Here is a 21,742-nt window from a genome sequence, read left to right on the forward strand (position 1 = left end):
GTCTGGAAAACAAAAGGCTGCAATTATTCCCCTCCCTCTATCTATGCTCTGCAATATAATGTTGTAGGTCCTACATCAAGAAATGCAACTGTTTCCCCAGTCCTTAGATCTGGGCTGGCCTGGTAACTCACTTTGGCCACCAGAATGTGGAAGAAGTGTGGGTGTTGAAGGTCCTGCACACTTCCCTCCTCTTTGACTCTTGCCTCCACCACATGAGCAAGCACGGGCTAGCCTGCTGGAGAAGGAGAGCACACATGGCCCACTGTCAGTCAGCCCAGTTGCACCAGCTGTGATTCCAGCTGGTACCTGTGGCACCTGTGGGACATGGTCCAAGAGCCCCATGTGACAAAGTCTAGCCAAGATGAGCTTGTTGATCTGCAGCTGGCTGTAGATGCATGAGCAAGCCCAATTGAGATCAGCCAACCCTGGCCCAAATATCAGAACCACCCAGCTACCCATTGACTTGTGAGCAACAATATGTAGTTATTGTCTTTGCTTATTGTATTTACCTTATTGTCTCTAAGGTTGGGGTGGCTTGGAATGTAGCCATAACTTATACAAGCATAATCACCTTCATCATCAATAAGCATCATTCATTTTAACATTCTTTTCCATATATTCTTTCATCCTACCCTCAGTTTCCCCTATTAATAACATCTTGCATCAGTGGGGTACATTTGTTACAATTAATAAGCTAATATTAATACATTAACTAAAGCCCATAGTTACATTAAGGTTCACGATGTTGTACATTCTATGGGTTTTGACAAATATGTGATGACATGTATCCACTATTACAATATCAGGCAGAATAGTTTCATTGCCCAAAAAGTCCCCTGTGGTCCACTTAGTCATCCCTCCTCCCCTCCCTCCGAACCCCTGGCAACTACAGACCTTTTTATTGTTTCCATAGTTTTGTCTTTTCCAGAATGTCATATAGTTGGAATCCTTTTCAGATTGGCTCGTTTTAACATTTTTTATTTGTCTAGCACTGTGCTACTTTTCCCAAATTATCCTGTTTAACCACATAGAGTGCTATTATTATGCTCAATTTATAGATGAGAAAACTGAACTCAGAGAATGTAAGTTACCGGCCCATGGACACCCAGATACTATGTGCTGGAGTTTCAGAAACTCAGACCTGTCGGACTTTAGAGCCAGAACTCTCACCTGCCACAGAAACATTTGCAAAGTAGTAACCCAGAGTCCACATCCAGCCTCCTGCTTTGTTTCATTTGGCTCACCTACCACTTTAATTACCAGAAAAGCTCAGTTTTTCTTAAAAAATTATAGTTTGGCATTTGCAGGCCTGCGTTCTCACATGGCAATCATGTTTGTCAGCTTGGGCTACTATAACAAAACACCTTAGACTATAACCAATACCATTTATTTCTCATGGGTCTGGGGGCTGGAAATCTGAAGTCAAGGTGCAAGAGACTCAGTTCTTAGCAAGAGCTCTTCCTGGCTTACAGACAGCGGACCACCTTCTCACAGTGTCCTCGTGTGACCAAGACAGGGCTCTCTAGCCTCTTTTCCTCTTCTTATAAGGACATTTGGTGTCTAATCACATCATGGGGCCTTCATCCTCATGACCTCATCTACACCTAATTACCTCTCGAAGGCCCCAACTCCAACTATCATCACGTTGGAGGTTAGAGCATCAATATACAAATTTGGGGGTGACACAAACACTCCGTCTGTAACACCAATAATTGGTTAAAGCCAAATAGCAGCTGCCCCATTAGAGTGTGGCAGTTTCCTTCTCTAGAGTCTTCACCACTCCCCATTGTACTGGGCCTGGGCCTGTTTACTTATTTTAATGATCTCTCTGGCCCCACTAGAATCTGAGTTTTCACTGTACTCTCCTCCAGAGATGCCCCTGGTCCTGGCTGGGAGTCTTACAAGGTGAATGTAAGGTTCAGCAGTAAATATAAAACAGCTCATCTGGGTCTTAGGATAAAATGTGACTAACACATCCTGCTGCCTCAGGACAGTGCTGAACACGTGGGAAGTCCTGACCTGGAACATGGAGAACTGTAAACAAAATGATTGATAAGCTGGACTCCATTAAAATTAAAAACTCCTGCTCTGCAAAAGACAATATCGAAAGAATGAAAAAACAAGCCACAGACTGGGAGGAAATATTTGCAAAAGAACTCATCTGATAAAGCACTTTTATCCAAAATATACAAAGAACTCTTAATACTCAACCATAACAAACAACCTCAGTTTTTAAAATAGGGCAAAGACCTTAACGAACACCTCACTAAAATAGAGATAAATTTTAAAAATTGAAAAGATACACAGATATCAAATAAGCATATGAAAAGATGCTCCACATATGTCATTAGGAAAGTGTAAATGAAAACAAGATACTGCTACACACCTATTAAAATGGCCCAAATCCAGAACACCAAGTGCTGGGGAAGATATGGAGCAACAGGAACTCTCATTCATTGCCAGTGGGGATGCAAAATGGTAACACTGTGGAACATGGTCCAGCAGTTTCTTATAAAACTAAAGATACTCCTACCACACAACCCAGTGATTATGCTCCTTGGTATTTCCTCCCCAAAAGCTGAAAAGTTATATTTACACAAAAGCCTGCACATGGATGTTTACAGCTGCTTTATTCATAATTGCCAAAATTTAGATGCAACCAAGATGTCATTCAGGGGCGAATGGATAAATAAATTGTGGTACATCCGGACAATGGAATATTAATCAGCACTAAAAAGCAATGAGCTATCAAGCTATGAAACGACATAGAGGGACTTTGAATGCATATTACTAAGTGAAAGAAGTAAATCTGAAAAGGCTACCTACCTACCATATGATTCCAACTATACGACTTTCTGGAAAAGGCAAAACTATGGAGATACTACAAATATCAGTGGGTATCAAGGGAGTGGATGGAGAGGGGAAAAGGCAGAGCATAGAGGATTTTAGGACAGTGAAAACACTCTGTATAATATTATATACAGCAAGAGTGAACCCTAAGGTAAACTATGGACTTTAGGTGTCTACGATGTGCCATTGTAGTTTCATCCTTGGTTAAAAAAAAAAAAGTACCATTCTGGTGAGTGATATTGATAATGGGGGAGGCTGTGCATGTGTGGGGTAGGGAGGAAATCCCACATTTACAGCAAGAGGGATGAACCTGGAGCACATTATGCTCCAGTCACAGAAGAACAAATACCTTGTGATACCACTTGCATGAGGTACCTAAAAATAGACTCATAGAAGCAGGGAATTGAATGATAGTTGTAAAGGGATGCAAGGGGGGAAATGGAGACATTTTTTGATGGGTATAAAGTTTCTGTTATGCAAGATCAATAAGTTCTAGAGATCTGCTGTACAACAGAGTACCTATAGTTTACAATGCAGTATTGTGCACTTTGAGATACATCTCATGTTAAGTGTTCTTACCAAAATAAAATAAAGTAATAAAAACCCACAAAAAAACATAAGGAAAGTTTTAAAGATGGTGAATATGTTTAGTACTTTGGTCGTGGTAATGATATCATGAGTGTAGGCATATGTCCCAATTCATCCAGATGTATATATTAAAATGAGTGCAATTTTTATATATCAATTATACCTCAATAAAGTTTTAAAAAGAATACAACTATTTAATATATAATCGTACACTGACTGCTGTTCAGTGTGGTGGTGTAAAGCTCACCCACACTAATCCAAAGATCTTTAGCAAAAGTTCTGCTACAGTCCACAGCTGTGTATTTACAACTGTTTGGGGGGAAAGATCAAGAAGACCCTGATTTTGGAGCAATATGGAGCAGAGAAAATAGAAACAGCACTAAGATACAAAGTAAAAACCAAGACTACAGAGGACAGGGGAGATCAGAGCCAGAGCTGACAATGAATTTCAGAATCTTGGGTAGACATTAAACTTGACTTGATGTCTTTATTTCGGGGCCTAGGCCACTCTTATCTAGATCATAAGGATCCAGGAAACCCCAGATGGTACCCAAGTTACACAACCACTGTGTTTAATCAAGAAGTTCCCATTGAAGTCTCCCATCTGGTTCCATTCTCCCTGCCCCAGGCAAATGCAAACCACAGGTATTCGACCTCAGTGGGGGGACAGGGTGTCCAGACAGAGCGAATGTGCGGGCCATGATGCGTGTATTTTCCCAGCAGCCTCTGCAATTAGAGAAGCTTGTAATTCAAGGTTTGCATAAGTAGTTGTTTAAGAGAAAATGGAATCTGTTTGAGGTTCCTAGATGAGGTATGAATAACTAAACCCTTGACTTGCACTAAGATTTTTACTTTTAAAAGTATATCTTCAGAGTACAGGACATTTTGCCATTTTGACCTGGTGGAAAGTTTGACCTCAAGCTCTTGACACTAAGAACTATTTCGCTATACATTTTAATCAGTATGATATCAATATTGATGAATTTCATATACCATTTTTCAGTCCAAACTTAAGTAAGCCAGTATACCTATTAGGAATTATATTCAGCTATGAATGAAGTGAGACGTGATAAAAATAATATAGTGATTGCAGTAGAGTTTATTCTCTCATGTAAAAGAAGCCTGAAGATGGGCCCTCCAGGAATGATACTGTGATTCTATGCAGTCATCAGGGCCCACGCCTCTCCCGTCATCCTACTGCTCCATTCTCAGCCTGTGCCTGCTACCTTTAAGGTCCTATTCTTATCTGAAGGCTGCTGGAAACCCAGCTACGACAGGAGGAAAAAGGAAGGAAGATGAAGGGCTGGTTTCCTCTTCTTAATGAATGTTTTCAGAAATCCTACCCATCACCTCTGCTTACACCTCATTGGCTAGATCACAGACATGTGGTTACGCCTAACAGCGAGGAACACTGGGAGATGTCGTTTTCAGAAGGACACTTTGCCCAGGTTTCCACTGAGAAAGTTGGGAAAGTAGATATAGAATGCAACTTTAAATCTAACTACACCACATCAATTCTTTGATTAATATTGCACTTCTAAATTATCTCAAGAAAATTTTGTTCTACCCCAATTAATATTGCAGAAAGAGTAAAAATAATATTACGCATGATTTGGAAATTCAAACTGTCCCATGCGAGTCTCGCTTGAGGTGGGTCTGGAGACATGACTACCTCCACTGCACAAATATCAAAAGATAAAGGATGTGGGTCATAAACTAGGAAGTGGCAGGACTGCAGGGAAGGATCCAGTTTCTCCAGTTAGTGCTTTCCCCTGAGCAGATGAATGTGAAGGGCTCCAGATTCGCCACCAAAGACTGGACACCCATCTTTTCCAGGAAAATGGACACTGCCCTCTAGACAAGCTGAGGTTTCTCACTCCAACCAAAGAGTAAGTCTTTGGACAGAGAAGGCCCAGCACATCAAGGCCTGGGAGAAACAACCCAGCTGCCCTGGGTCTCTGTTCTGTTCTCCCCAAGCATCCACGAAACCCTGTTAAAGCTCCAGACCCCATTTCCATTTCATTTTATGCCAAGGACAAGTTATTTACAGCTTTCCCCACTCCCACAAGTCCTCGCTAGAGCTCTATTGATCTGATTTAATTAAAATCAAGTCTTGAAAAAACTCACATAACAGGACTTATGTTCATTGTTCTTCCTTCCTAATTTACTGGAAAACTGTACATAGACCCAACCATATGATGATCCAAACATTGACTTCTCACTTCTTAAACTAGCTATATAGTTCAGGTTCGCAGGAAGCCCCAAGATCTCAGGTAACTTTTCTAGGGTTCAAAGATGTGAGCTGTGTTCCCTTTAAGAAGGCCTGGAAATCTAGCATTGAAATAATGTTTCTAAATCAGATTCTCTCCGTCTGTGGGCTCCAGCTGCTCAGGTTTCATGAGGATGACTTCTCAGGGCCTTTGGATCTCATTTCACATCAAGCTAAGTCTGGTCTTGATTAAAGTTGCAGTGAGGAGAGCATATGGCAGTCAGAGAGGCGGAGGCTGGGTAATAAGCCCCTGCAGGCTCGCGCTAAAGAAAGTAAGAGCCCGTAAACTGTCTGCCGTCCATTGAAGTTGGGCTCCGAATGAAACACGAGCTTGTGCATTCCGTGTTTACGTATTCGAGTTAATTGAGATTTTAATTATTAAAAGTAAGTAAAGCCAGGCAAGGGATTTAGTGAACTAAGTATTAAAATAACACATCATTGAGGCCAATGTTCTCCAAAGTCCCCCTAACACAATGTGTGTGGAGACTCTTGGCTGTCATATATTTTCACCGAAAAGCAGGGGTGAAGCTGAGACCATTCGTGTTTTACTAAGCTTTTGCATCTGCAGAGAGGAAAAGATAATGCCTTTAGCTTTTGAATTCCATTAGGACGAGATAAAACACTTCTAGGAAACACTTCCACGGGCTGCAAGAACTCACCATACACAGAGGGAAGGGAGGCCCCCTTCCTGTCGTCAGGGCCCCAGGCAGGGCCAGGCCAGGCCAGGCCAGAAGTCACACAGCTTGCTTGGGCAGACACAGCAGGGGAGAGTCTCTGCACAGAGGTCTCATTGCACAAGGACTCTGCGCATGGGTTTTGTGTTCAGTGTTCAGGAGTTCTTTATGCTATAGGAAAAGAGCTTTAGAGGTAGTTTCCCGACCTCATAAATGTTTTGCTCTTTTAATAAAACAGTGTAGAACAGCGATTTTCAACCTTTTTTTTCTCATGGCATACATAAACTAATTACTAAAATTCTGCAGCACACTAAAATATGCATTTTTGGCTGATCTGACAAAAAATAATTTTGATTGATTTAAATAATAATAATAATTGTAATTACCTCCCCTTTTTGCTCCAAAGTGACTTCTTTAAAAAAAAAAAAAATCAGATCAAGTGCCTATACTTGTATATAAGGATTTCTGGTAACAAGAATTAACTAATCCAACGCAAGCTTATTATGGGGACAGGAACAGTAAGATGCAACTCTGTTATGTGACCTATATATTTATGGTTCATAACAGGGTATTCAGCCCTGGCCAGTTTTCTCAGTGGTTAGAGCGTCAGCCCATGAACTGAACGGTTCCGGGCTTGATTCCGTCCAAGGCATATACCTCGGTTGCAGGCTCCACTGAGGCCCGAGTGGGAGGCAACCACTAGATGTGTCTTTCTCACACTGATGTTTCTTTCTCTCTCTCCCCCCTTCCACTCTTTCTGAAAAGCAATGGAAAAAATATCCTTCAGTGAGGATTTAAAAAAAAAAAGACAGGGCATTCCCACAAGACAGCTATTATTGTGTTAGCTGTTGTCTTATTTTTATTTGACAGTCTAAGGGAAAAGAGGTCAGTGTCCCTGACTAAGTAGTCAGCTATTGCATGTTTTAAAAATTCTTGCGGCACACCAGTTGAAAATGGCTGGAGTAGAATATTTCAGAATAAGACGGCATTGCAAGCAGGGTGCTCCCGTATTTAAGATGTCTGTTTCCTCTCCTGTTAAAGCAATGTGCTGTTCAGTCCTTTATTTTATGCACAGGTTTTGCTACGTTTCAAAAATATTAATTCTTTCAAAAGAATTAGGAAGATGTGTTTTCACTGAAGCCAGCAGAATAACCAGGTTTGACCTGGTCACTTGTACGCTGGGATCTCCTTCACTCACAGTGCCCTGCTCAGTGAAAAGCAATGTCCTCGTGCAAATCATACCTCCCAACCTCCCTACTTCCCAAACTCCCTCGTTACCTGGCCCTGTGTTTTGCACAGAACAGTCCGCTGCTCTCAAAGCTTAGCCAAAGGGAAGTGATCAAGTAGAGAACCCAACTCTCTTTTCTCAATAAAACCCGGAGAAGTATTCTGTTTAGGGAGACAGCTCCACACTATTTCCTGCTTCCACAGTCTTGGTGTGTCTCCCTGGTGGCTCAGAGACACCATACACAAAGCTGCCTCTGCGGCTAGAATTCGCTCGTGAGACACACGTGGAGTTGGGGTCACCACTGAAGTTAGGACCGTCTGCCTGGGGGACCTCGAGGGGTACTGAACAGAGGGCTTCTGGTGTCGCCCAGGATCGTTGCTGCACGTGGACCACAAGGAGCAGGAGCAAAGGGAATTCTCAAGACACCAGGAACCTCTCTCCAGTCTGGGTTTCTGGTAATAACAAGCAGGCCGTCACCCAGGGGGATCCTGATGAGAGACGAGCGCAAGAGGCTGTGGGGACGAGCAGGCTGACCATTTTCTCTAAAGCCTTGGATAAACAGACTACCTTCATGTTTTGTCCCTGGGGGTGTTATTTTGCTTTCAAAGACCTTGAGCCTTGAAGAAATTATGGTGCGCCGCCCCCACATCCTTTCATAATTCAATTTTTTTTACAGTCTAAATTAAAAGCTTAAGGAAGTCCAACAAAATTCCAATTTTCTGTAAAGCTACTTATAGTACTTTTGCATCAGAATGTACATCAACCGTGTCCCTAAGCATGCTTTTTGGTGCAGTTTGGGTTTTTTGTTTGTTTGGGGGTTTTTCTCATGAAAGAAGCCACGCATTGATTTACACTCTGGCCCAGCCTCCTTGGAGAGGGACACTTTGAGTCACAGTGATCCAAATGAGAGGCGTTCCGAAAAGCAAAATCTGCACGACTGAGCGCGGACATCATTTTCACCTCTCCTTGCCTTGATGGGGAGACACGTCGCCAGTAGCAAAACTCAGAGCCCTCCCTGACAACAGCCCCCTTCCACCTCTCCTTTCATCTTCATCTTCTGTCCTTACATTTTTAACATTTGAAGCTGCTTTCTGTTTCCTGCATTGGCTCTGAGGCAAAAGTTCCAGGACACTATCCTGGCTACAAGAGACCTGACCCTGGATGACTCCTGTACCCCTGATGTTATGCACGATGCCTAGTTGTTAAAACTCAATACAAATAAGGTAGAGACACGAAGCACTGTTACAGCTCTCGGCGAGCTGAGCGCCTACGGTCTCCATAAACAGCTTCATTAGTGTTGACAATAAGCCCACACCAAAGAAGTTTCCTTGCATTCGGCCACCGGCTGCAAGATCCTAGAACCGCAGGATCTCAAAGGATGCCAGAAAATTGAGCCCCTTCAACAAAAAGTCTGACCTTGATGGTGTAGAACCTAAACAGCTGGGGTTGAAAGCTTGGTGAGGGAGGGAGAAGTAGAAAGAACTTTGTAAAATTTTGCTTAGAGACTGTAACTTAAACTGAGGTATGTGGTCACTGACAGGAGGCAGATTTAACTGATCAATTCAGTAAAGACATCGATTTTAAGATCGATGTTCTCTGAAAAACTATGTTGTTAAAAAATAAAAGAGAAAGAAAAAAAGCAGGCTTAGAGAAGCCAAATAGAAATCTACATTTTCGACAGGAAACATTTCTGTAGAGATTTTTTTACAAGAAAGAAAAGAGTTTTTATTAAAGCCATAAGCTTTTTTTCCTTTCCTACCAAATTGTGGCTTTTTCAAACACTCTAGCAATATTATTCTGCTGAATTCCTGCAATTTCTTAGAGAGTTTCTTAGCAATATTACTCCATCTTCTAGAGGAAAACTGAAATATTTGCTTGATATAACCCTAAGGGTTTCTGAAACTGAGCTCTCTGCCTGCGACCTGGGGAGTTTGGGCCACATGAAGCACTAACAATCCGAAAAATCTTGGAAATCTTAGAGGATCATTAAAGAAACCACCAGCTTCTCTTCTATGCTTAAGAACAAAGAGCTATGTTCAAACATTTAGTAACAAACTGAATTGTCTCAGTAAGAACTCCAGGTTAACAGGACGATGGTTTGGCAGTGCCCTTGGGGTCCGGGTCTGTGTCTTGCTTTAACAGCGTTTGGATGGAACAGACCCGGGGGGACACCCCTTCCCCAGCCTCCACCACCCTCCCCCCCTTTTCCAGCCATTGCCCTCGGAACCACCTCCGCCCCCGTCTCCGAGACCAGCCAGCCCTGCTTCCGACCTTAACTCCTTGCTGCCGAGAACCACGAGCTCCCGCATCCTGGGAATTGTCCACCGAGGTGGGGGCCACCGCCCGTCACCCCCCCCCCCCCGCGGCCCCACACCCACCTCTCTCGGGGCTCCTGTTGCCACTGTGCCCACGGGCTCAGGGGGGCGCCGTCACCCTTGCCCCCAGTTGGCCGAGGAGGGGCTTGAGGGCGCTGGGTGTCTCTTGAAGATGCAAACCCAGCGGTGGCCCTGTTCTCTTCCAGGACGTGCTGACGCCTCCGCAGGATGAGTGGGTGACACTCGGGACGCATGGCCTTGGAGAGGAACCGGCCCCGGGCCCTTTTGGACCTGCAGGCCCTGGGTTCCGCCCGCACAGGCCCTCATCGCGGTGACTCCCGAAGGGCCCCGTCCCGGGCAGGCGTGAAGCTCATCCGGGGGATGGGTGGCACCTGGCCCCTCCGAGGCCGGCGCCCGGGCTGGGCCGGCGGGCATCCCTTCGCAAGGCGCACCCTCGAGCACGACTGGGAGCCCTTGGCGCCCAGAGGCCTTCGAAGGGCCCCTCTGCGGTGCCCCTGGGATCTGGCTTTTGCCTGAGCCTCTCCCCAAAACCGCCAGCCATTCTTTCAACCACCCTGGAGCCCTTTCCCATGCATTGGACCAAATGGAAACAATAAAGCTTTTTGCAGCCAAAAAACAAAACAAAACAAAAACAAACAAACAAAAACCCAAGATGATGGTGTTAGGGTGCAGAAACGGATTTTAAATTAACACACACGCGCGGACACACACACACACATTTGTTCTAGCAGAGGGATTGCTTTCTGAGCCTTGGAGATCAAGTGCATAAATTCTTTGTTAGGTATAATAATGTAGTTATTTAACACTTTATGTTTTCTACCATACTGTTTGTATTTTATGCCATCAATTTAAATTATTCTCCAGATTTATGGAGAGCAATAAAACTAAAGTTAAGTTTAGATTTTATCAGAGGAATTGCTATTTATTTCTGTTTGTCTTGTTACTACCAGTATTCTCTCATTTCTTAAGCAACATTGCCATCTGGTGTCTGAATCCATACATTTCCCAGGGAAACTCCAGGCTTAAATAAACCCCAATAGCACCAAAAATTGGAATTGATTTATGTCCCTAGAATTTCCTCCAGTTGTGGGTCTTGGTTAGAAAGGGAGAGGTCATCCTAAGATATTTTACAATTTTAGTTTCCAATAAAAAAATCTATCATCATTTCTACCCAAGCATCTCTATTATAACTATCAGCCCATGTGTTTTAAATCCTGGCACATTCAAAATTGACGTTACATTTGGCCCTCTATATCAATAGTTCTTTCCTGGAGCTTTTTAAAATGTGCTTTTCAACTTAAACACTGTAGTGATGAGAGATTCTACTGGGCTTTAAAAATAAAAGAAGAAATGCTTCAGTTTTCATGAATAGATATTGAAGCAGGTTCATTTCTAACCTTCTCTTTGGGACATTCGGTACTTTGCAGTGTAAACAGAAAAGTCCAAATTTCTCTCCTCCATTCAATGTTTGGGAAAATTCCAATTGAGGTAGGCCACCTGTGAGGTCTAATATTTGGATGTCAGCTTCACTTTATTTTAGATTTTTCTCTAGAGACTCATATGAATATTCATAAAGACATTCCTAGCCCTGAATCACCCAGGTGGCCAGCTCCATCTGGCAGACAATCTCGACCAGGCAAAACACGACCGGTGGGGACTCATTCAGTTTCTAGCCATGACTCTTAACTCTCAGTTATATGCAGCGAACGCAGGTCTACAGGGTGGGAGGAATGACTCATGAGTTAGTAAGAAATACATATTCTGACAGCTCAACAAAGAAGCTGTCCAAATATGAATCATGAGAGGGAAATGTTAACCTCTAGGGAAAAAATAAAATGCTACTCTTTTTCGTCCCATCCTTTTATTGAAAATCTAATTGTATAGCCCACTATTGGCCATGTTTTTATATGTATGTACGCAGATAAATAATACACTTATTAAATCTAGTAATTTACCTGTTACTAGAGTGTAGCAAATAATATTCTCAGAGGCTTTTAAATAACATATAACATGACAAATTATTTATGCAATATTTTGCTTGTGGGTCATTAAAGCCAGACCTAGAAGAGTGTTTTGTGAACTTGTCTGCTGATATTAACAGATGCCCCTGGGGACCCTGATGTATGTGCTTGGAGTAGAGGCCAATCATCTGTCTCTGAGAAGCATGCCAAGTGAGTTTCATCACCAAGCAAATTTGGGAAACCCAAGTCAACATGTATACTGAAGTGCCGCAAGATGTAAATAAAAGCATAACCCTGACTTACTGGAAGTTTATAATTTAAGAATTATTAATTTTTAATAACTCAAGTATTCAAAAATTTAGAAAATAATTATTTGAAATTTTCATAAAATTAATGCATTATATGATTCAGATATAAATGCATCTTTGAATGGAATGCTATTCGGTGTGTTCTCGGTTTGCATAAAATCCATTGGTCTCTTTCATTGATTCATAGTTACATTGTTTAGGTGCTTATTTTTAAGAAGAGTAAGTTGATGCGCGTTAGGAAGATTGGCTAGGAAAATAGGAACCCTGGACAAGAGAAAGAAGAAGGGAACTAGAAAGAGAAAATAGAGGCGAAGATGCAAGGGGCTAACGTGGCAAGGGGCTGAGGAAACACGTGATTGCTGGAAAAACAACACAGGCAAATATCGGGCTCAAGGGAATTTTATTTCATGATCCAAATGACAGAAGGGTGAAGAAAATGAGACACACAAAAAAAGATAAGCAGAAGTATACGGAACAGGGATAAAGAAGAGATTTCTTGTTTTGGCCTTTTATTGACTAATTTATTGGATGAAAAGTCTTATCAGGTGATAAGAGTCGGGATTCTTCTTTCACTTGTGAAAATTGATAAAACCTAACTCCCAGTGGTCAGTAGCATCTGCAATTCTCAAAAATTAAATAGGTCCTCAGGAAGCATTTCCTGAAGCGGGCCTTCTAGAACAGCACCTGCAAGAGCCACGGGGGGGGGGGGGGGGGCTCCGTGGTGGAATAATTTGGGGAGTGCGCACATGGCACCACCCTCAAAGTTGCCCACAAACAGTAGAGGACTGAGGCTCTGCAGAGTCTTACAGAGATTAGTTCAACTCACTTTTTAACTCATTTTTCAAACCTGTATGACCACTGAATACTTTTTTTCACTCCACATCTTATTAATACCTTGTAGAATCAGTGAAAAGAGTATAAGCTTGACATTAGAAAACCTGGTGTTGAACTTTTGCTCCAATATTTACTAGATTTGTGGCCTAGGGATAGGTTACTTAATAATGAGCTTGAGCCTCAGCTTCTCTATCTGTAAAATGGGTTTAATAATATGTAGTTACCAAAACGTCTGGCATATAGTAAATGTTAAGTGAACTACTAGTTATTAGTATTCTATAGAGGATATTCTGGCAAACTTAAGGTCATCTTAAACTTTCTGTCATATTATCAATATAAAGTATGTGTATTAAACTATGCCATTAGAAAAAAAAATTTTTTTTCTAATAAAAAAAAAAACCTAAAAGTTTTTCCCTTATTTTTCCTCCCCCTACTCTCTTCCTTTTTATTTTCAGTTAAGCAATTTCAAATCAAACCAAAAAAGGTTAGAAGTCAGTCACATCATGTCAAGGCCAGTGATTTGCAGCAAACAAGTGTCATTTAAGCCACAGGATATACATGAATACAAATGGGTCTTGCATCAAAGATAAACATTGTCTTAGTCTGTTGAGCTACTATAACAAAAATGCCATAAACTCGGTGGCTTAGGTAACATTTACTTCTCACAGTTCTGGAGGTTGGGAAGTCCAAGGTCAAGTGCCAGCAGATTTGGTGCCTAGTGAGGACAGGCTTCCTCCTTCATAAAAGACTGTCTTCTGCTGTCTCCTTACATGGTGGAAGGGATCAGGGATCTCTCTGGGGTCTCTTTCATAAGGGCACTAATGTCATTCATGAGGGCTCTACCCTCATGACCTAGTCACCCCCCTAAAGTCCCACCTCCAAATACCATCACATTGGGATTAGATTTCAACATATGAATTTGTGGGGGGCACAAATAGCTAGTCCATAGCAACTGTTTCCAAAATGAAACCGTCTTTTGAGAAGACAGAACTTTCACTTACACAACAGTAGAATAGGTGAAACCTGGTTTTCATGCCCTCAATCATCTCATTCAAAGGGAAAAACACCTTTCCATGACATACCACTTCCAACTCCAATCACTCCAATCAACTCCAATTAAGGGCCCTAATAGTTCCTCATCTCTCCCTTTATCCCTATGACTTTCCGAAAAGAATCTAAAACCTAATTCATACTGTGGGGTTACTGCACCAAGTCACTTACATTTGCATTCTAACATCCTTCAAAATCTTGAGTCTGAATATAGCTCGAAAAGTGAAATGTCAAGAGTTTACTAAGAAAGTGTGAGCGGGGAGGGCTTCCTGGGAGGGCTTCTGAAATTACTTCTGTGGAAAGTAGATTTTCCAACCTTGACGATGTGTCTTCTCTTGCTGTAATTAATGCCTCCTTTTCAAGGGTAAGTACCAAGTCCTTTATGGCCTCCTTGCCATTTCTAGCCCATTATTTAAGCTGTACCATATTTCCTCTGATGATTCCCATCATGTTACATTAGGCTGGGAAACCTCCCTGAAGGGGAATTATCACTCAGTGCTAAGTTTGGGCTTCCAGGAGACAGTGCCATGGAGACTAATTCAACCCACTATCCACATCATTGATTTAAGATTGTCTCCCACACAAGAGGCCATTACTACTTGGGAGATAATCTTAAATCATCTCCCAGTGACAAGAGGCCAGTCACTGCCCACCTTTCAGAGAGATCGCAGACCCATCCCACAGGCATACACTGCCCGCGAGTCCTGAGCTGAGCACTCTCTCCACGACTAAAAGCCTGTTCACTGCTGTGTCCCAGGGCCTAACGCAGTGCCTGGAACCTCAGTTAACAGGCATTGGCAGGTGCTTCTTAACTGAGCAAATGAAAAAATAACTTTTTCTGTTTTCACTTCAACCTGTGGCCCACAGAGCTGGGCGAACCCTGAAGCCTGTTAGTCTGAAGTCATGGCTCTGAAACCTGGACTAAGAAGACAGAAGATGACACTGTAATGCCCCATCCCTGGCATCACAACACCAGAAAACAACTGCAAAAGGATCTCAGGATCTTCTGATCGCAATTGCAATGGCACTCAGGATCTTCTGATGACTGCCAATGACTAAAAACCTTTTCTAAACATATTTCAAGTCACATTTCAATACATTATTTTGGTTGTTTCACTAAAATTGTGGCTTAACCCATATTGAAACAAAGCTATAACATACCCATTTATCATACTCTTGTTTCTCACCCCGTAGAAAGGAGAGTTAACTGCCTAGTTTTGATATATAGTTGCCAGTGATACTATGGAAAGTATGATATTCATGCTGGCGCCCACTGGGCAGTTTTCTAAAAGTGTGAAATTGCCCCATCTTTAAATTTAAAAAATTAGTTCTTGCTTCATTTTCAAGGCCCCTGTCGACTCACTAAAGCCAACAGACTTCACTGCTTTGGTATTTAAATAGCATATACCAAAATGTCACCCATATGGTTTCTGAGCTCACATTTCAATGACCTAATGCAGTTTGTAATACTAGTTTCTTAAAAGTTCCATTTCATGTTACCCTTAATTATAGATATGACATTATTCAAAGTCATACTATTAAGAAATCTTGCCCTCAAAACTTTATAGAACGCTATTGGTAGCGATCTACCATGTGAAGGATTTGTAGGGCGACTAAAAGTGAATTAGAATGGTCTGCAAATTGTCCTGTTACTTAGAAATATAGCAGGTGACACACATAGCTGGGTAATGAGAAGTGTGAGGATTGATCTTATGAGTTTCTCCTCCCGTACTCATTTTATTATTAATGATCCCGGGATCATAGGTTCAGTAGGTATTTGTTAAAAGACTGAGCAACTCACCGTGGATGACACATGACTATTACATTCTCTTGTGTAGTTCACCACACTTCCACCATTGCCTGGCATACTCTATATTACAGGTATTTGAAACCCTCCAAATTAACGTATTTAGTCTCTTCAGTTGATATGTGGCGTTTTCTCTTTTAAATTTGCTGTATGACTCCATTTTTTTCTCGCTTCCATATGTGCTATGACGGGAAATCACCAAGAAATGCAACTGGACATGACATTAAGCTCCATGAGAGCTGGAACTCTGTCCACAACCACATCCCTAGAGCATGTGCTGTATCTGGCACAGAGGAGGTGCTGTATTTGGCACACAGTGAGTATATGAATGAAGGAATGAACCAATAAACAAAAGAACCGATACCATAGGCCATGGAGCAACAAAAGAAAACAGGATGGAATATTATTCCAAAATAGAAGGCCTTGGAAGAAGACCGCGTGTTGTGCTGGATGAACAGGTTCGTTACCTGTAACACCGAAGACATCTGGATTTGTTTGGGGGAGCAACTGAAATAATTAAGTGAAAGCTCCATGAAAATGGTAAAGCACTTCTCAGAGAGAGTGTCTTGAATACGAGGACAGTGAATTGTAACATGAACTAAAGCATTTAAGCTACAGCGTGGAACCGGGGCAATCACAGGGCTAACCCAGGCAGGGGCACAGTTGGCATTTCCTGAACGAATCCCGGCCCACTCCAGGCCTCCCAGAAAAGGGAGTGGAAGACACTGCTGAACTCGGGAGTCTGGGGGGAAAGCATTTTATGGCAAAGAACGTACAGACACAGAAGCACTCTTTTCCTCAATTTTATTATCTGATATTAAACAATAATACAGAAACAAATATTTACCCAGATTACGAAGTAAGCTTTTCATTTCTCAAAGTCACTAAGGTTAAGGTGCATACTCAGGTGAAAAGAGCATAGGTCAGCCTCCTTTGGTTTTGTGGATTCTTTCAAAAATTATTCTAGACAACTCACCATTCCCTGTTGTGGTTACAGGTCAAATCAGAGACTTGAGAAATGGCAAGTGGCCAGAAAGGGCACAGAGCAAATAAACTGAATACAGGCGACCTATTTCCAAATCAGGGCATGCACCTCCACATCCGACTCCAAAAAAAATCTGATACGTAAGCATCCTCTTTACTTAGTGAGATTTCAGAAATGACCTCTTAACATACAGCGCAAAGTAATTGTTGCATGGTTTTACGATACGCCAACTATTCCAGGAATGCATTTACTGTGTAAATCAAGGCACAGCTGTAAGATTTTTGTTCAAAACTTTACCAAGAATTGTCCATCATTCAGAAAATCATATCCAGTGACAACACTGTGTGATGTTGCCGGTACAACACACGCTGCCCTGCACCGGGAGCTTGTGATTCTACATAGAGCTGAAAGCATCTGATGACTTAATTCTATCTTTCAGAATAGTTATACCCAGGCTTTTTTATTCAAATACATTTTATTCTATTAAAAAGTGCCTTTCACTTTTTCTGCTTTACATTACAGTTAGGGCACTATATTCATTGTTTAAAAGTAAATATGCAATATAGATCACATTGACTTTGAACTCAAATCAGAATAATATATTTGTTTAAAAAGGGGACATGGACTCTGGGAACCACTAATCTCATCTAGCCTCTCACTCTACAGTGAGCATAGGCTCAGAGAGGTGAAGTAACTTGTTCAAGGCCACAAAGCCAACTAATGACCCAATGGGAACCGGAGTTACCAGGGCACCAGGTTCTCCTTACAGCACACTGCGTGGTGTCAAAGAGATAACTACACAAATACACAGAGTGGGGGAATTAACCTCACACTTCAGCATGAGTTGGTGACCATTAGACCCAAGGGCAGGGACTGAGGCATCTCTCCCTCATCTCTAGGGACAGGTGTTTTAGAGAAATTTGGGGTTTTCCACCTAAAAAGCCTCGGGTGCTGGGTTTGGCACTGAGCTGATGCAAACTGAGCTGTGGCCAATTCAGAGCTCTCTCTAAAAGGTACATGGTGAAAGCAGTTATTTGTCAGGCTGTATTTAAGGGCGGCTTTAAGGTAATAAAATAAAAAAAACCCAACAACCTAAAAAGACTATTACTTAGCTTGAGAAAGCCACATTCCATTATTATCTTGAACTTACAATAGTACTTCACAGTGAAGAAATTAAGATACACGCTCAATTTAAAATCAATAAATGGTGTCCCTGGTTTTAGGCCTTGAGTTTAGGTACTTTTGGTCAGACGGAGTTCATAGGAGGTCTGAATTTGTAAACAAGTAGGTGGAACAGGTATGTAAAGGGTATGTCCTGGGTAGCTTTTATATTTAAAACGTATATTAAAACTGTATGAAACATTCCCAGGAGATAAACACAAGGTAATTAGCATTTATCTCTATGCTGGCTTCTGTCCAAATCACTGCTCCACATTTATGAAGCAAGAAAATTCTCTCAGCTCAGCAGCTTCGATGTACAGGACTCAGCTAAACCAAACTGGGCACTCAAAGTAGGAAAACAGAAGCAAGCCAATGATCTATACAGCCCCTCAACTCGTCACCATCTACAGTTAGCCTGAAGTCACCATCACTGCTACGGTTCCCTGGCCTGAGATTCGGGCTGTCTTCCAAACCTCAGAAGCAAATGAAAACACCCAATATTATTTCCCAGTGAAAGCTAATACCATCGATTATGATATTCCTGATCAATTTGTAAACTAAGATTTCTCCTCTGTAAAGGTTTTCCGTTTTTGTTCATATAGTTGCCATAAAAGGTCCTGGACCTGGGTAATGGACTCTGCTTCGAATGAATGTGACCCTAAACACCTATGCAATCGCTTTTATCAAAGTAATGGGCTTTGTATCTATCAAATAAAATAAAATGCAATATATCTGAAGTTACAAATGCGTTAAGCCAAACCATTTAACTCTCTGTGTGGAGCGATACACAGAATTGCCCTTTCACAATATCTTAAGTGAGGTGTGAGGCAGATGCAGCAGGCAGACAGGTCGCCCGGGAGGCTGGCCGTTGCAGACGTGCTACTGCAGATGTGCTGTGGCAAAGGAACATGTCTGGTGGCTCTAATACCCTAGGGAGAAAAGAACACAGTTCATTACGGTCACTTTCTCAAGGGTTTCTTTTGGAAGGACCTGGATGAAGCAGGGTGCTTAATCTAGGTTTATGTCCATAAAAAAAAAAAAAAAAAAAATCAAAAGGATTCATTCATTTTATGTCCATAAAATCTCTCAATTGGAGGCTCCTCCTATGTGACCTAGGGGACCTGTTCAGGTGCCACCCACCCAGAAATGAAAGGTGTCAGGTGGAGGTAAAAAATGTTCCCTAAGAAACAAAACATTCATTTTGCTGCACAATGCTGAGTGTTAAAAAGAGCATTAAAAAGACAGAAAATTGTTCCATCTAAACCATCGTACTTACTTGGCAGTCCACATCTTATTGGAGAAGGGCTCCGGCTTCGAGATATCTAGGAAATAGAAAAGTGGAATGTGAATGACACAGTAGACGGAGCCCAATGAATGAATGAATCCTTTTGATTTTTTTTTTCCCTAAAACATCAGCTAAATAGTTGCTCAGAGACACTTTAGAACAATGATTTTCCCCGCTAAGATGGAGCACTGCATTTCCTTTTTTTACTCCCAGAAGTAAATGGGCACTCAATTTAGTTTAAGTTATATTATTAATTAAAAGCTGGGCTCGGTGGCATAGTTTTCTGTTGCTTTTTGTTGTTGCTGTTTAATGGTTGCTAAATACTTTGAGATTGAATGCTCAGTGGCCATATTGAATTCAAAGCTTTCCAGATAATTATTATTACTAATTAAAGCTCAAATGGTCAAATTCTGTCTGGCAGATCCTTTATATGAATTCTCCTGCACCCAAAACACTGCCCTATTAAGGAAAGTCACTAGGCAGCCAGAAAAATTCATTTTCAAATCTCACCTACGCTTTCACTAAGCAAAAGCCACCACCTGAACCTGCAAGCCTGCTACGGCTCAGAAATAACTGACTGCAAGCATCGCTCTTGCTCTGAGCTTTCAGACACTTCACAGACGCTCAGGAAGACGGCAGCTGTTCTGCACGCGAGACCTCAAGTGAGCCGAAAGACCAGGCTGGCCAAAAATATTTTTATGTTAATCTGCAGGACCACCACCAGTCTGGCTGTAAGGAGAGGGTGGTAGAAAGAGACAGAATTTTGGCAGCAGCTTCACCTTTGAAAATATATTTTTTGTCTAAAGTTTAAATTACTGTTCTCCCTGGCACACAGTGGAAAGAAGAGAGAAGGTGGGTGGAACATATAGAGGGGCTTATACAGAGGGATGGTGCCCGCAATTGATAAGCCCTTTCCTCTTAGGATGAGAATTGTGATTCTTGCAGCATAAAACTCTCAAGATTTCCTTTTTATTTATCAGTCTACTAAATGAACTATGTAAATACTTATTCCTGGATAAGGACAATTAAGTTATATTAAAATCTCCAAGAGCAAAAGAGCTCTACCTTTTCCACTCTCAGGCCATTTCCTTCATCGGGACTTTTTCTCCACAACTTCCCAGCTCACTGAAATTCTGCCAGATCCACTACCATCTCCCCCAGGCACCCCTTCCTCATCACCAAACCCAGCAGGCATCTTATGTCCTCTGATAACTCCAGTGCTTCCTGCCTCTTTTATGAACCGAATCATATATCACATTCAATAACTTTGTTTAAATCATATTGATTTTCCTATAGTGAAACCCATCCAGGGAAGAGACCACTTTTTAGTTATTTTTGTGGCCCACCCCCCACCCCCAATCTAGCATCGATCAGATTCAGAAGGAATGTTTGATGAAGACATGATCAAACATAATGGAGTGGGTGGAGTAACAACAGATGCTCACTAAACTCAGAAAGGTGGGTCCTATCACTGCAGGTGTTTTGTTTTTGTTCTGCTGGGGGACAGGGGGTTAGATGTTTGGGGCTAGGGCTGCAAGGCCAGAGATCATTTCAGAGAAGTGGGGTGTTACCAAATATGGTTCTTCTTTTCCACCACTCTCTCTAAAACAAGACTGAAGCAAATTTTTGTTTTTATTTGAAGGAACAGGACATTGTTAGCCTGTCTGGTGTCCACGTCTTAGTCCAGCCCTGTATTAGCTGTTGAATATATAAACAGTGATGGATCACAACAATGTCCTTAGTTTTCAGAGATGTTATTGCCGTTATTTTTTCTTTGACAGAAGTATTAGTAATCCTCCCAAGAACTAATATAAAAGGAGACTAACAGTCTTCCTACTTTGAAATGGGGAGGAAAATGAATACCTGCAATGCCTCTCATATGGTATTGAAATCCAGACCATTTGAGCAATTTCTCCAACTCATACAGTAAGTTCCAGAGAAAGCAGGGGCCTGTGCTGAGGTCAGCTGACTAAGGTGTTCCATTCTCTATTCAGAAGGACAACTGGTATCTAACAGCTCACTTTCTTTCAAAACAAAACTAAAACTATGAAATAAAGTAAAGTCTATTAGCCTTTCAACTAATTCAGAAAAAAACTACTTCTATACTTTTCTAAATGATTAAAACCTTAGTCCAAGGTAATGTAAAATTCAGGTTGGGGTTACTGCAACAGGTTCTCTTTCTACACACAAACTTATAATCACTGCTTTTATAGGCTACTGTTGAATTTAGAAATGTCAACCATAGGATGACTTTGTGTAAAATGATTAGATATGTACCAAGCTTAAACCAATATGGCTACGGGGGCAGATGGGACTTAAACTCCTGCTTCGACTTCGGCTTACAGGTCTCACAGAATTCCACTAAAAAGACAGAGAAAGAAAAATAGTCATTAGCTCATGAATGCT

At 41.7% G+C, this 21,742-nt stretch overlaps 1 protein-coding gene across 3 annotated transcripts in view; it reads right to left on the reverse strand.

Moving 5' to 3' along the window:
* Positions 1-16,692: 16,692 nt before the first annotated feature.
* SPATA18 (spermatogenesis associated 18) overlaps positions 16,693-21,742 on the reverse strand; it is a 31,370-nt gene continuing 26,320 nt past the window's right edge. For 2 of the 3 annotated variants that reach the window (XM_087827532.1, XM_087827526.1), the window contains 2 exons: positions 21,614-21,697; positions 19,095-19,373 (listed from right to left, as the gene is read on the reverse strand). In XM_087827532.1, the coding sequence (XP_087683658.1) occupies positions 19,248-19,373; positions 21,614-21,697 (210 nt within the window). In that variant the 3' untranslated portion in view covers positions 19,095-19,247. Of the gene's footprint in view, positions 18,981-19,094; positions 19,374-21,613; positions 21,698-21,742 lie in introns of those variants that run through there. The other variant, XM_087827527.1, reaches the window with a different exon arrangement.

This window comes from Miniopterus natalensis, chromosome 1 (assembly GCF_054644295.1).
Source record: "Miniopterus natalensis isolate mMinNat1 chromosome 1, mMinNat1.hap1, whole genome shotgun sequence".
NCBI lineage: Eukaryota > Metazoa > Chordata > Mammalia > Chiroptera > Miniopteridae > Miniopterus > Miniopterus natalensis.